At 38.5% G+C, this 12,500-nt stretch overlaps 1 protein-coding gene across 1 annotated transcript in view; it reads right to left on the bottom strand.

Annotated features, from left to right (window-relative positions):
- The window catches only part of scara5 (scavenger receptor class A, member 5 (putative)), a 96,693-nt gene that overhangs the window by 1,686 nt on the left and 82,507 nt on the right, over nucleotides 1-12,500 (bottom strand). Inside the window, 1 exon segment of the mRNA XM_080047565.1 lies at nucleotides 1-3,416. This exon segment is cut by the window's left edge and continues 1,686 nt beyond it. Within this exon segment, the coding sequence (XP_079903691.1) occupies nucleotides 3,283-3,416 (134 nt within the window). The 3' untranslated portion in view covers nucleotides 1-3,282.

The raw sequence follows: 12,500 nt of genomic DNA, 5'->3' as shown, positions 1-12,500 counted from the left end.
CACACACACACACACACACACACACACACACACAGGAGACCCAATCACCTTTGAAGGAAAACATTTTGCCCTTTGGTGTTGCTACAGCGTCTTCAGAGACACTACGGTCTATTGAATCTGGTTTCACACCTCATTTTCCCTTTTCCTCAGAATTCCCTTTCCGTTAATTTTTTTTCCGTACTTCTGTGGCAAAGTCGCGGTTTTGAAGCGAAAACCTTTGAAAAAATGCCAAGGCACTTTAACATGGAGGTAGAGAAAGTGATGTTATGGCTGTTTTGACTTGAAAGAAGTCAAATTCTTCTTGCTTTTATACGTCCCTTACGCGGAAAAAATACTCTTAAAGCTATAGTGTGTAACTTTCTTTATATAAATGAATGTCGGTAACATTCAAGCGATCGACAAATGAGTTGACACAAAGTTGATTAAGCCCTATCAGCTCCACGAAACTCTCTCTGTATTTCTCATTATGGCAGCGTTTACAAACTGATGTCGCACTGGCGCAAGAGATCAGAAAAATCTCAACAAGAGCCCAAGTAATGTTTCAGTTGTTGATTCTACTGCTAAGAAAAAACCCTGGACGTACAGTTTAAGGTATCAAATCCATGTGCGATCACCGAAGGCTTTACCTCATGTAGATGCACAGACAGTGTTGTTGTAATGACTCAGAATGTATCATCAAGGGCGGTGACAGAAGTTACGCAATATAGCTTTAAATTGATAATATCTGTGTGCAGATTGATTTCATATAAAGATAGTGGGTCAGAACAGTCCTGATTATTTCTCTTGGAGAAGAATTTACACGGATAGATTTCACTACAGAATATAGGAGCATAGGGAATTCAACTATATGTAGTGTGTCTGCATTTGAGACCATGTGTGTGATTGTGTGTGTGCATGCTTATGCCTGTGTGTGTGTGTGTGTGTGTGTGTGTGTGTGTGTGTGTAGGGTCGAGTGTGTGTCTGTCACTATGTTCGTGTGTATGTGTATGCAGGTGTGTGTGTGTCTTATACAACTCCATAGGGAGCCAAATGTTTGAGTTTTTGCCAAAATTCTTCTAATATAAAACTTGAATGGGGAAAGAGACAGGTTCTAAGCCTACAGCTCTGGAAAAAACTAAGAGACCACTCCAAATATTCAGTGTCTCTCGTTTTACTATTTAGAGGCATATGTTTGAGTAGAATGAACATTTTGGTTTTATAATATAAACTACTGACAACATTTCTACTAAATTTCCAATAAATTTTTTGTCATTAAGAGCATTTCTATTAAGTAATGTTATTTTTTTCCAGAGCTGTATATAGCGCTGCGTATGGCATATGGAAATGAGTGAAGACACTTTCCAGCAGTTTTGGATTTGAGGGCTCAGCCATAAAGGTTAAACACCCAGCTGGGAGCGGCATGAGATGAGATGAACAAAGTCTGTTATGGTTGGTTTGGTGTGTGTGTGTGTGTGTGTGTGTGTGTAGGAGAGAGTTTGTGTGTGTGTGTAGGGTCGCGTGTGTGTCTTTGTGTGCATGTATGTGTGATTGTGTGTCTATATGCGTGTATGTGATTGTGTGTGCATGTGCATTTGTGTATGTGTGTGTGTGTGTGACAGCATACACATGGGCATTAATGCTGAAACAACACAACTTCTGGCAGCAAACACTGACGGACCCGCTGTAGTAAATTCTACGGTGCGGTCGTCCATGTGTGTGTGTGTCTGCGTGCGTGTGTGTCTATGTGTGTGTATGTGTGTGTGTGTGTGTGTGTGTGTGTGTGTCTGCGTGCGTGCGTGTGTGTGTGTGCATCTGTTTATACTCATCCGTTTCTTTCTTCTTCTTAATCGCTTCATCTGTCAACGCCAGTGACTGGGAACTCTCCACAAGTTTTTTGCCCTTTCAACAAAATATATTTATATACATATATAAAGCACATGGTGACACTGATTTGGTGATTTGCAGGTTAAAAGACATACACTGTATAATATACTGTATAAGGCAACACTGGCTATTTGTTTTGCATTATTCAAAACGCCATTCCTTCATAATACTGTGAAGTGCAGCTGCCTGTAAAATAAAAACAAAATCATTTTTTTTGTCTAGTCAGTTTTTTTCATGTGTCATCATCTCCTTGACGACACAGCTGACATCACACAGGCTCTGGCATGATGAAGATGTTAGATTAGCTTTCATAACGTCTTTGCTAATTCTTCCGAGCGCCAGAGTTCAAAAACAGCAAAAAAATCTGACCCAAAACGAGCCTCTGAAAAAGCTTGACCTTCAAAGTTCAATCCTCCATCTTTAAGTCCTGTTGAAGCCGTCCTGTTTGCCCGTGTAGAGCTCACACAATCGCTTAAAAAGTTGGTCCATGTGTAGCATTTTTTCATTGTAGCCACAATTCAGTTCTTGTAGCAAAAAAAATGTCAACTTTAAAACACAACTTCTCCAAAAAGTAGATGCAAGTTTAATGCGAGTTTACTTCACACACATCATGGCAGATTTGTTTTTCACGTGAGTTGGCATGGAAAAACATTGGTACTTTTCTTTGCGGCCACAATTCAGTTCATGTAGCAAAACAATTGTCACGTTTAATAAAACAATGTCCTTTATTTAACCAGGTGAAAGTCATTGAGATTAAAAATCTACTTTTCCAAGAATGACCTGGCCAAAATCATGTACTTCTCGAGGTGGCACGAAAAACATATCGACACATCCCACAAAGGCAATGGTGGTTCGATGTGTGCACCTTTAAGCTTTTCTTCAAAGTATAAGGCACTATTTTAATTTGTTTTCAATGTGTAGCATTTTTCTTTGCTGCAACAATTCAGTTCTCGTAGTGAAAAAATTGTCCACTTTAAAACACAACTTCTTAAAGAGTAGCTGCAGATTAGTTTTTTTCAGGTGAGGTGGCACAAAAAACACGGTGACACACCCACAAGGCAATGGTGGTGACGTTGTGTGCACATTGTACTTTTTCCTTAAAAGTTAAAAAGGCACTGTGGAGTTGTTTGAGGGAGATCCTTGTCTGGGAAGCTAGAAAATGTCCACTTTAAAATGCAACTTCTTAAAAAAGTAGCTGCGGATTTGTTTTTCAAGTGACGTTATACGGAAAAAAAAGAGTGGCATTTTTTCCTTGCTGCCACAATTCAGTCCTGTAGCAAAAATGGTCACGTTCTAATCAGTTTTGTCTCGCCAAAAGCAAATGGCGGCACCTTGTAGTTTTTCCTCAGAGTTTAAAGGCACACTTAAGGCAGATTCTGTAGTCCACTGCAGCAGAGTTAGAATCAGCAGAGGGTTGTTTTAAACGGCGCAGGTCACCCCCGCATCCTCCACGTGTCCACAGTTGGTTTTGCCCCAGCCCGTGAACTTACACTGGTGGATGGTGTCTTCAGTCCCCAGGCACGCAACGTCATCCATCCAGATCAGACCAACTCCTAGGCAGAAATACGAAGAAAAAAGGTTTATTATATATTTTTTTATGTTTTAAAGATGCTACGAGGAAATTTTAAATATTTCTGAAACAGTCGAATTATTCCTCTGATGATCATTTATCATTTATTCCGAGGATATCGGACCCAAGCAAATGCATTAATATAAAAAATTAAATTAAATTAAATTAATTTAAAAAAGCGTTGTTTTCACTGATGGTCTCATTTGCTGTTACAAGTCATTTATAATCATCAAAGGAAAAATTTGACTGTTTAAGAAATATTTAAAAGTTCCTTGTGGGAGGTTTAATATTGCACATATAGAGATGGTTTGTTGGGAGAGAGAGAAGGACTTTTCTGACACTTTATATTAACCTCCAAAGTTTAAAATGTCGGTAGAAATGTGACACAGTAACTTAGGCATATGTCGTGCGATTGTATCCACGCAGTTTGAGTTGACTAAACAGAATGGTTGTTATTATTTATTTATTTCCATCTGTTTTCCCCATTCTGTTTTCGAAAACCCAATAAATTAATATATATAAAAAAAAAAAGTTCACAATTTCAAAGACTGTTGTTTTGGTTTCAGAAGTGCAGGCCTGAGCACATAAATTATAATGGAATGTGTTGTTGTGTCTTGTAGTGTGACAAAAAATGTTAAAATATTTATTAGTTTTTCCTTTGTAGATACTAGACACATAATGAACGTGTTTACTCCGACTACTATAAAAATAACTCTGTGCTTAATTTTCTTATATTTGACCGATGTTCAATTCTAACATTTCTTGAGACAATACTAAAGGTGCAGTCAGTGATTCTGGAGAACGCTTGTTGTCAAAATCACTTTTTTTTTCCAAATCAATGAATATCTCCTTACGATCCTCTACCTGTCCGTACTATAGGCTATATGTTAATACACAGCCTAGCCCTAGGCTCTGTAAACTTGGATGTAAACAGAGGGGCCTACAGCTATAGTAACATGCACATTTGCAGATTCTAGGCTGGGTATTAACACCAGATTTTTTTTCAGGGACAAGGTAGCGGATTGTGAGGAGATATTCACTGATTTTGATTTTATTTTGACAACAAGCATTCTCCAGAATCACTGACTCCACCTTTAAATGGTCTTGCCTAACGACCCTTACCGAACCTGCCCCTCCCTGACTGGGAACCAAACCCTTCGTTTCCCGTACCAAACTCACTATTCTTTCCAACTTTTCACTGTAAAATGATCAAAATTGATGTGAACACACACTGGAATTTTTTTTGACACCTGATCCTCAGTAAAAAAAAAAATTAACTGGTGGGAACTCTTTTGATGAATTCCAAGCAGTGGCTCCATTTCACTACAGGAGTAAACGTGAGGAATGCAAAGGAGAAAAAAACTAACTTCCTAAGTCCCTACGTTTAAATTGTATATTCTGTATTGTTGCTGCTTTTCTTTCTATTTTACTTGTAGCCTATATTGCATATTTTCATGTTTCTTTCTTGGCATTCAGTCTGTGGAAAAAAACAAAGGAAGAATTTAATTGTACGACTGAGAACATGTTTCTTATTGTGCACAGGACAATAAACACTTTAGAATCTTGAATCTTTCTTCATCATTATAAAGACCAAATGCTACAGCCAAAACTTTATTTATTTATTCTATAAGAAAAAGGAAAAAAAAATCCCATCTGGACTTTTACACCATTCTAACCCCTCAATCAATTCATCACGTTCCTTTGTTTTGAAATCAAACACGATGCAACTGAAGCCAATATAGAAGGAATTTGTTGGCTAGAATCGCTGTTAGTTCAATCATTCAATCAGCAGCACACATACAGTACAGGAAATTAGCTATAAAGTATCCCATATAAAACTTAAAGCTGGGGTATGTGATTTCTGATTGGTCAAAGTTAACATGAGCTGTACACTTTGACCAATCAGAGCGAGGCTCCGATTCTCTGTTCTTATTGGCTGTTGGGACTGTCCATTCACTTTGGCATGACTTTGTTGGTGTGTAGAGCGTGTCAGGGAGGGACCATAGGGGAGGGACCAAAGAGAACAAGTGCAGCGGTTGAGGTATTTGGATTCGAATCTCTATCCCAACTGCCATTTTCTCCCCAAATCCTGCACCCCAGATTTAATATACACACACCCTGAACCCATTACATGACTCGGAAAAATGAATTTCTTCTTATTTTTGGGTAAAATAATTTAAAGGTCTATGTCCGTTACGGCGATCACAGAGAAGGCAATACAACAGCAGGGGCTTGTGTGTGTGTGTGTGTTTGTCTCTGTGTGTGTGTCTGTGTGTGTTTGTGTGTGTGTTTGTCTGTGTGTTTGTGTGTGTGTTTGTGTGTGTGTGTGTGTGTGTGTGTGTGTGTGCGTGCATGTGTGTGCGTGCGTGCATGTGTGTGCGTGCGTGTGCGTTTTTTGTGTTGTATAGTCATGTAAGAAGGGGGGACATAGAGGACACATCTGCATACTGTATATACTACTGTAGAGGCAGTTTGAGTTATTTTCTTACATTGTATCAACTTATTAAGAGTCTTTGGTTTCATTAGATATTGTGAAACCATTTTTGTAAGGCGGATGAATGATTCTTCAGCTGTTGTTTTGTATTTTGATTTTTGGCCCAAACAGTTTAACGGTTCTAGGAAGGTTAAAGGTTCTATCGCAGGTGTATCGTAACTGCTTTTTATGTAGTTCTGTAGTTAAAGCTGACATTTGAAGAACTTGTACTTTTGAGTGTGTTTCCGTTTTGTGCAACTTTATACTTGTTTTCGACTATATCAACATCAATATTGTACTTTTTGACTTTTTAAAATTCGGACAGACTTTTCTTACAGTCAAAACTGTATAATAATAATAATTTTGGACATGCCACTTTTTGTTCAAACGTAAATAAAAGCTGAAAATTCTTTTTTTTCCCACAATGATGCCTCATGTACATCGTCGTATTATCTTTTGGGAGAAGCCTGTGTCATGTCCAATCAAGAAAAAACTTGCTGGTTTCATAAAAGTAAGTAAAAATTTGCCAGGGGTATGAATAATTTCGGTTTTGACTGTACTTTCAAGCTAGAATATTTCACAATCTCTAAAAAGTGATGATTTTGGATTTGAATGTTTGTAATAAATTGAAGGATTACATCTTCACTTATGGGTGGAGAAACCCCTCTCTCTATCTTCAGCTAAACAAACAGTTGAAAAACCCTCTGTGGATCAGCCTGAAAAAATCTTAATAACAGCTGTGTTTCTGTTACTAGAATTTAATTTGCCTTATGATTGTATAATATTTTAATGCTCAATACATGCTTTCTGCCTGCTGAACTTTGTCCCAGTAAACTAACAGCCCCAAAGTGTTTTGCTAAGACAAAAGTTGTTGTTTAGCCTTGAAGAAGAAAACTGCCTAATAAGATTTTGGCACATACAGAGGTATGACGCATTCATGTGCATAGTGGTTGGGGAGAAAAGACTCCCTAAATTTCCCATATTCTGTTATCTGCCTAATTAAAAACATTTCTGCTTTCGCCAGCAAAACAAGGGCTGGACACACCAAACCTAGTATGTGTTTGCGCACACACCACCTTCTCTTGCATATAATCCCATGTACACTGTTCAATTCTTTGTATTCAACCATGTACCAACCAGATACATTGTTGATTCCCTTGCTGCTGTCCGCAAGTAAATTTCACCTGCTCTGAAGCCTGCCTTGACTCAAATTCTTTTATTACAAACACTTGGTTTTTAATAATTCCTTTAACAGTTTCTTTTGAAAAAAAAATATTTTCAGAGATACTTGATTCTCACAGGACGTTGTGTCACAAGGGGGACCACCCAAGGTAGCAACATGCCCGTTTACAGAGCCTAGGAGGTTTATACACATCCTAGGCTCTGTAAAGGGGCATGTGGGGCACTGGATTTCTTTTCAAAGCGCACACAATTCAGACAGGTAGCGGATTGCAAGGAGATATTCACTGATTTTGACAAAAAAGGGAAAAGTGTTCTCCAGAATCGCTGACTCCACCTTTAATGCAGCAGGAATATAAACCTACAACCATCAGTTATGTGTGTGTGTGTGTGTGTGTATGTGTGTGTGTGTCTCTGTGTGTGTGTGTGTATGTGTATGTGTATCTGTCTGCGTGTGTGTCTGACTCTGCGTGTGTGTGTGTGTCTCTCTGTGTGTGTGTGTGTGTGTGATTGAGACAGCAAGTATTCCCAGAGCATTGAACTGTCAGATAAAGTCATATCTGGTTGTAATAAAGTGCACACACAGCTGGCGCACAGAGACAAGCTTTGGCACAAACTTTAACGTCATAAACCTTAGTTCCTGTTTGTGAATCTGGAATCACTCGGGGCTTTTTAGAAAGTCCCCGTTTCGTTTTGCAACAGTTTAAGATGTTCGGAGGAGACGCCACTCAGCTGTGAGCAAGATCTGGCAATGTTTGGTTTGTACTGACACGCTGATAATGCAATTTAAAGGGTCTGCAAAAAAGCTTGTTAGCTTTTATATTAAGTCCTGCCTTTGGTCCTTCTTCTTGTTAGTTTTGTGAGCCGCTCTCGTTCATTTTGGTAGGTAGGTTTATCTCGTATCTCTCGATCTTCTCCCGCTATTTACTTTGTTGGATTTTACACCGTGAACGTGCAGCGTCATGAGCGTGATGCGTAATGGAATAGTCCATGTAGGGCAGACTGAAGGGGGGTGCACGGTTAGCAGAAAGGCCGTCAAAACGTGAGTAATTAGACATCCTGATGATACTATTGTGAAGAGATCTTTATAAAAAACAATAAATATGGGGCAAAATAGAGGGCTTTTTGGGGGCCCCGGGGCTCCAGGCAATGTCCTGGTTTGCCTCATAGTACGGCCCGCCATAAAGATACTGCTGGATGTTTTATTCCATAAGCTGTAAGCCGTAATCGTCACATTTAAAACAAACGAAAAGTCCGACATATTTCACTTTGTGTAATGAATCTAGAACATAAGCTACGAGAGTTTCACTTTTCCTTGATATAATTTTTTTTAGATGCACCTGCACATTTGAAATACAAAAGTTTTCCTTTGGTTCTGCTACTTTTACTGAATTGAAATATCTGAGAATTTCTTTCACAACCGTCGACAACAAAACAAACAATATGCCAATAACATGACAGACATCATGTTAGCGAAAGTCACAGACGGGGAAGATTAAAAGCGCAAAATCTAAATCAATTTGACATAAAACAAAGTATTATAATGAAAACCACTAGTGTGGCTTTGGGGCAAAAACTCTATAAGAATTTAAAACCAAATGTTTTATATGATTTTCTTTCAACTGGCACAGAGTTCAAGGTGCTGTCAAGATTAAGACTGGAGAGTACATTACTATCGCTACATTAGGAACATATGAAGAAAGATTTTTTGGTGGTTTGTGAAAAAATTACATTGAACCCATTGGTTTATTTTATTCTTGTGACTTGAGTCCAATGTCCTTAATACATGTTTGAGTAATGAACTAACCAGGAACAATAGCACACAGATAAAGAGAGGGCAAAACTTCTTAGACAAAACTGATAGCAAAGGAAACCCATACTGAATAGATTAAAATGGTCTTCTTAAAAAGGTGCACCGAGGAACTTTCAGTTTGTGTTAATTCTTGCACCCCCTTTTGGACCAAAGCGGTAGTGTTTTACTACGCCAGCAGTTGTTCCTGGGTGAGCGTTCCCATGACAAAGGCATTCAGAAAAACTATATAAAAATAGCATTCTTTGCACTGATGGTCTCTTTTGCTGTTACATGTCATTTATGATCATCAGAGGAAAAATGAGACTGTTTCAGAAATGTTCTAAAGTTCCTCGTTGCATCTTTAAAGAATAGAAAGGATTTGCCACTGCAAGTTATTCATCTATTTAGCGATAACTATGAGCACACATAAATGTAAGCTACATAGTCAAAGTGAACAGTTGGGTGTAACATGGCATGGGACCTTTTGAGGTGACTTGGTCAGGAACTCTGCAGCAGCATTTTGCACGTTTTGCTAAAGCGTGTGAAAGGTGAATAACAACGGTGAATATGAATGAAGGGAAATGAATGGATGTACTGTATATAACCATCTCTATCTTGGCTGAATGGGCCTTGGGAGTTTTTTTAATGATGTGTCTCAAATATCTCCCCATTCACTACAGCAGCAAATCTAACTGTAGACCTACATTATATACATTATTTCCTGTGTTTTTTTTGTTGGGAGATTTTGAAAAGCCTTCGGACATGTGACATCGAATTCTCACAGAGCATCAGATTGTTCGTGCAATAGTGAAATGTTTCCTCATCTCTCACTGGGACTGTTAAAAAGCACGTACGTAAAGGAAACCTATTGTACTTTCGACCTTTTCTGCCCTATAAACGTTGTTACAATGTCCGATGGTCTTGTTAAACGTTGCCAAAGTGTCAAACATTGAGGTACATGCATTTGGACGTGAGCGCTGCAGGCTGATTTGGCTGAAAGTGCATGAAAGAAAAAAAGGTGATTTCCCAAGATCTACAGAGTTTACTTTGCGGTCAATCGTGTTAAGCAGCTCTGTAGGAGTCCAACAGTAAAAAAAAAATACATGAAAATGAGTATAATATGTCCTTTTTTTAAGATTATTTTTTGGCATTTTCAAGCTATATTTGATAGTACAGAGTTGAAGTGGAGACAGAGAAAGAGGGGGGATGACCTGCAGTAAAGGTCCACGGGTCGGATTTTGAACCCGCGACCACTGCAACGAAGGCCGGAGCCAATATGGTACACCACCGGAGCACCCCATAATATGTCATTTATAAAGGTGGAGTCAGTGATTCAGGAGAACGCTTTTAGTCAAAATCACGTTAAAAAAATCGAAATCAGTGAATATCTCCTCGTGATCCACTACCTGTCCATACTTATAAATACAAAAAATATCTGGTGGTAATACAAAATCTAGTCTCTGTAAACTGGTAAACCTAAGCTAGCAACATGCCCGTTTTCAGAGTGTAGGCTGTGTATTCACAATGGAATTAGAATTGGCCTGAGAAACTACAGTTAGCATAAGTTCGACGTTTTAAAGACCCTGAAGTCATCATCGGGCAGAAACGCTCCACTGAAACCCAGACTAATAAAACCTGTTCAACACAACCCACCCAGATCCTACACACACATTCAATTGCACAAGAAAAAAAAAGAAAAAAAAAGTTAATAATATTATTGTGAATAATAGTGAGAAAATTCAGGAACAGCAACAAAACAGCACAATAACATGTGAATGATTACCTCTGCCCACTAACTATACATCTCTCTAGGGGCGCCCTTAGCTCAGTTGGTAGGGCGTCCCCCCCATAGGGCCTCAGGCAAGCAGCGGACCCGGGTTCGATTCCAGCCCGCAGTCGTTCTCTGCATGCCACTCCCCTCTCTGCCCCATTTCAACTCTGTCTCTACACTGTCAATAAAGCATAACGATGCCAAAAAAATATCTTAAAAAAAAAGAAAACTATACATCTCTCTAAAGCTGATCCTAATGCACTCACAGACAGACAGACAGGCACACACACACACACACACACACACACACACACACACACACACACACACACACACACACACACACACACACACACACACACACACACACACACACACACACACACTAGGGCCAGCTGTTCTATTGCTATGCCTTCTCTGTGATCACATTAACGGACACAGACCCTTAAACTATTTACTCTGGCTCTCAGCGCTGGGGTCAGTTCACTCCACCCATGACAAAAAATAACGAACGTGGGGATTTCAAGCGAACACCCAGGGACAGAAATGAGTCACTCAATTTTATAGAGATTTTAAAGCTACGGTGCGTAACTTTTTCACACAAATGAATGTCGGTTACATTCAAGCCATTGCCAAGGGAATCGACACAAAGTTGATTAACAACAACACTGCCGGTGCATCTACATGAGGTTAAGCCTTCAGTGATCGCACATGGATTTTATACCTTCTGCTGTACATCCAGGTTTTTTCTAAGCAGTAGAATAAACAACTGACACCATTTCGCGGGCGCTTTTTGTTGAGCTGCTGTGACATTGTCCCAGGGCGACACCAGTTTGTAAACGCTGCCATACTGAGAAATACAGAGAGAGAGTTTTGTGGAGCTGATAGGCTTAATCAACTTTTTTGTCAATTTCTTGAAAGTAACTGACATTAATTTACTGTATATGAAAAAGTCACGCACTGTAGCTTTAAAGGGGAGAATAATGGGATTTAGATAATGCTTCCCTAACAGTTCTACCAGTGGTATTGACTAACAGCTTGAACAGAGCAGGAGGATTCCTTTACGATGGGGTCATTGTGTTGGTACAGTGAGCTCCAATCAAAAGGTGGATACATGACTCATCTGAAATCATACTGTATATTCAAATTCCAGATTGTTTCAAATTAAAGCCAGCTGTGATGTCTGTGCTTTCCCTAGAAGAATTGTGATTTTTCTTTAATTTCTTTTCTTTATGTATGTATGTATGTATGTATGTATGTATGTATGTATGTATGTATGTATGTATGTATGTATGTATGTATGTATGTATGTATGTATGTATGTATGTATGTATGTATGTATGTATGTATGTATGTATGTATGTATGTATGTATGTATGTATGTATGTATGTATGTATGAATGTATGTATGTATGTATGTATGTATGTATGTATGTATGTATGTATGTATGTATGTATGTATGTATGTATGAATGAATGAATGAATGAATGAATTAATTTTCTGTTCATATTTACCTTTTTTTAATATATATCCGTTGTATATATATAGTTTATATGTTTGTACGTTGTATATTATGTATATTTGTCTTTATTTATGAGCTTGTTTTATTATATTCTACTAGAAGGAGTACAACTGATATACTGTTTGAATGTTCAAAGAATTTTAAAGAAAATAAAACATTTGAGTTCCCCCCCCCCTAATATTTCTTGTTGTTAAAGGCCTACTTCACCGGTTGGAATATGAAGGTGTATTGAACTCGGAGATCCTATGAAGTCTAACCCTACATTTCTCTTTCTGTGACATCACAGAAAGAGAAATGTAGGGTTAGACAGTGAGACCATAAAACACTCT

This window comes from Ammodytes marinus, assembly GCF_949987685.1.
Source record: "Ammodytes marinus genome assembly, chromosome: 19".
NCBI lineage: Eukaryota > Metazoa > Chordata > Actinopteri > Uranoscopiformes > Ammodytidae > Ammodytes > Ammodytes marinus.
The sequence above is the reverse complement of the archived record's forward strand: the minus strand, read 5'-3'. Positions and strand labels throughout refer to the sequence as shown.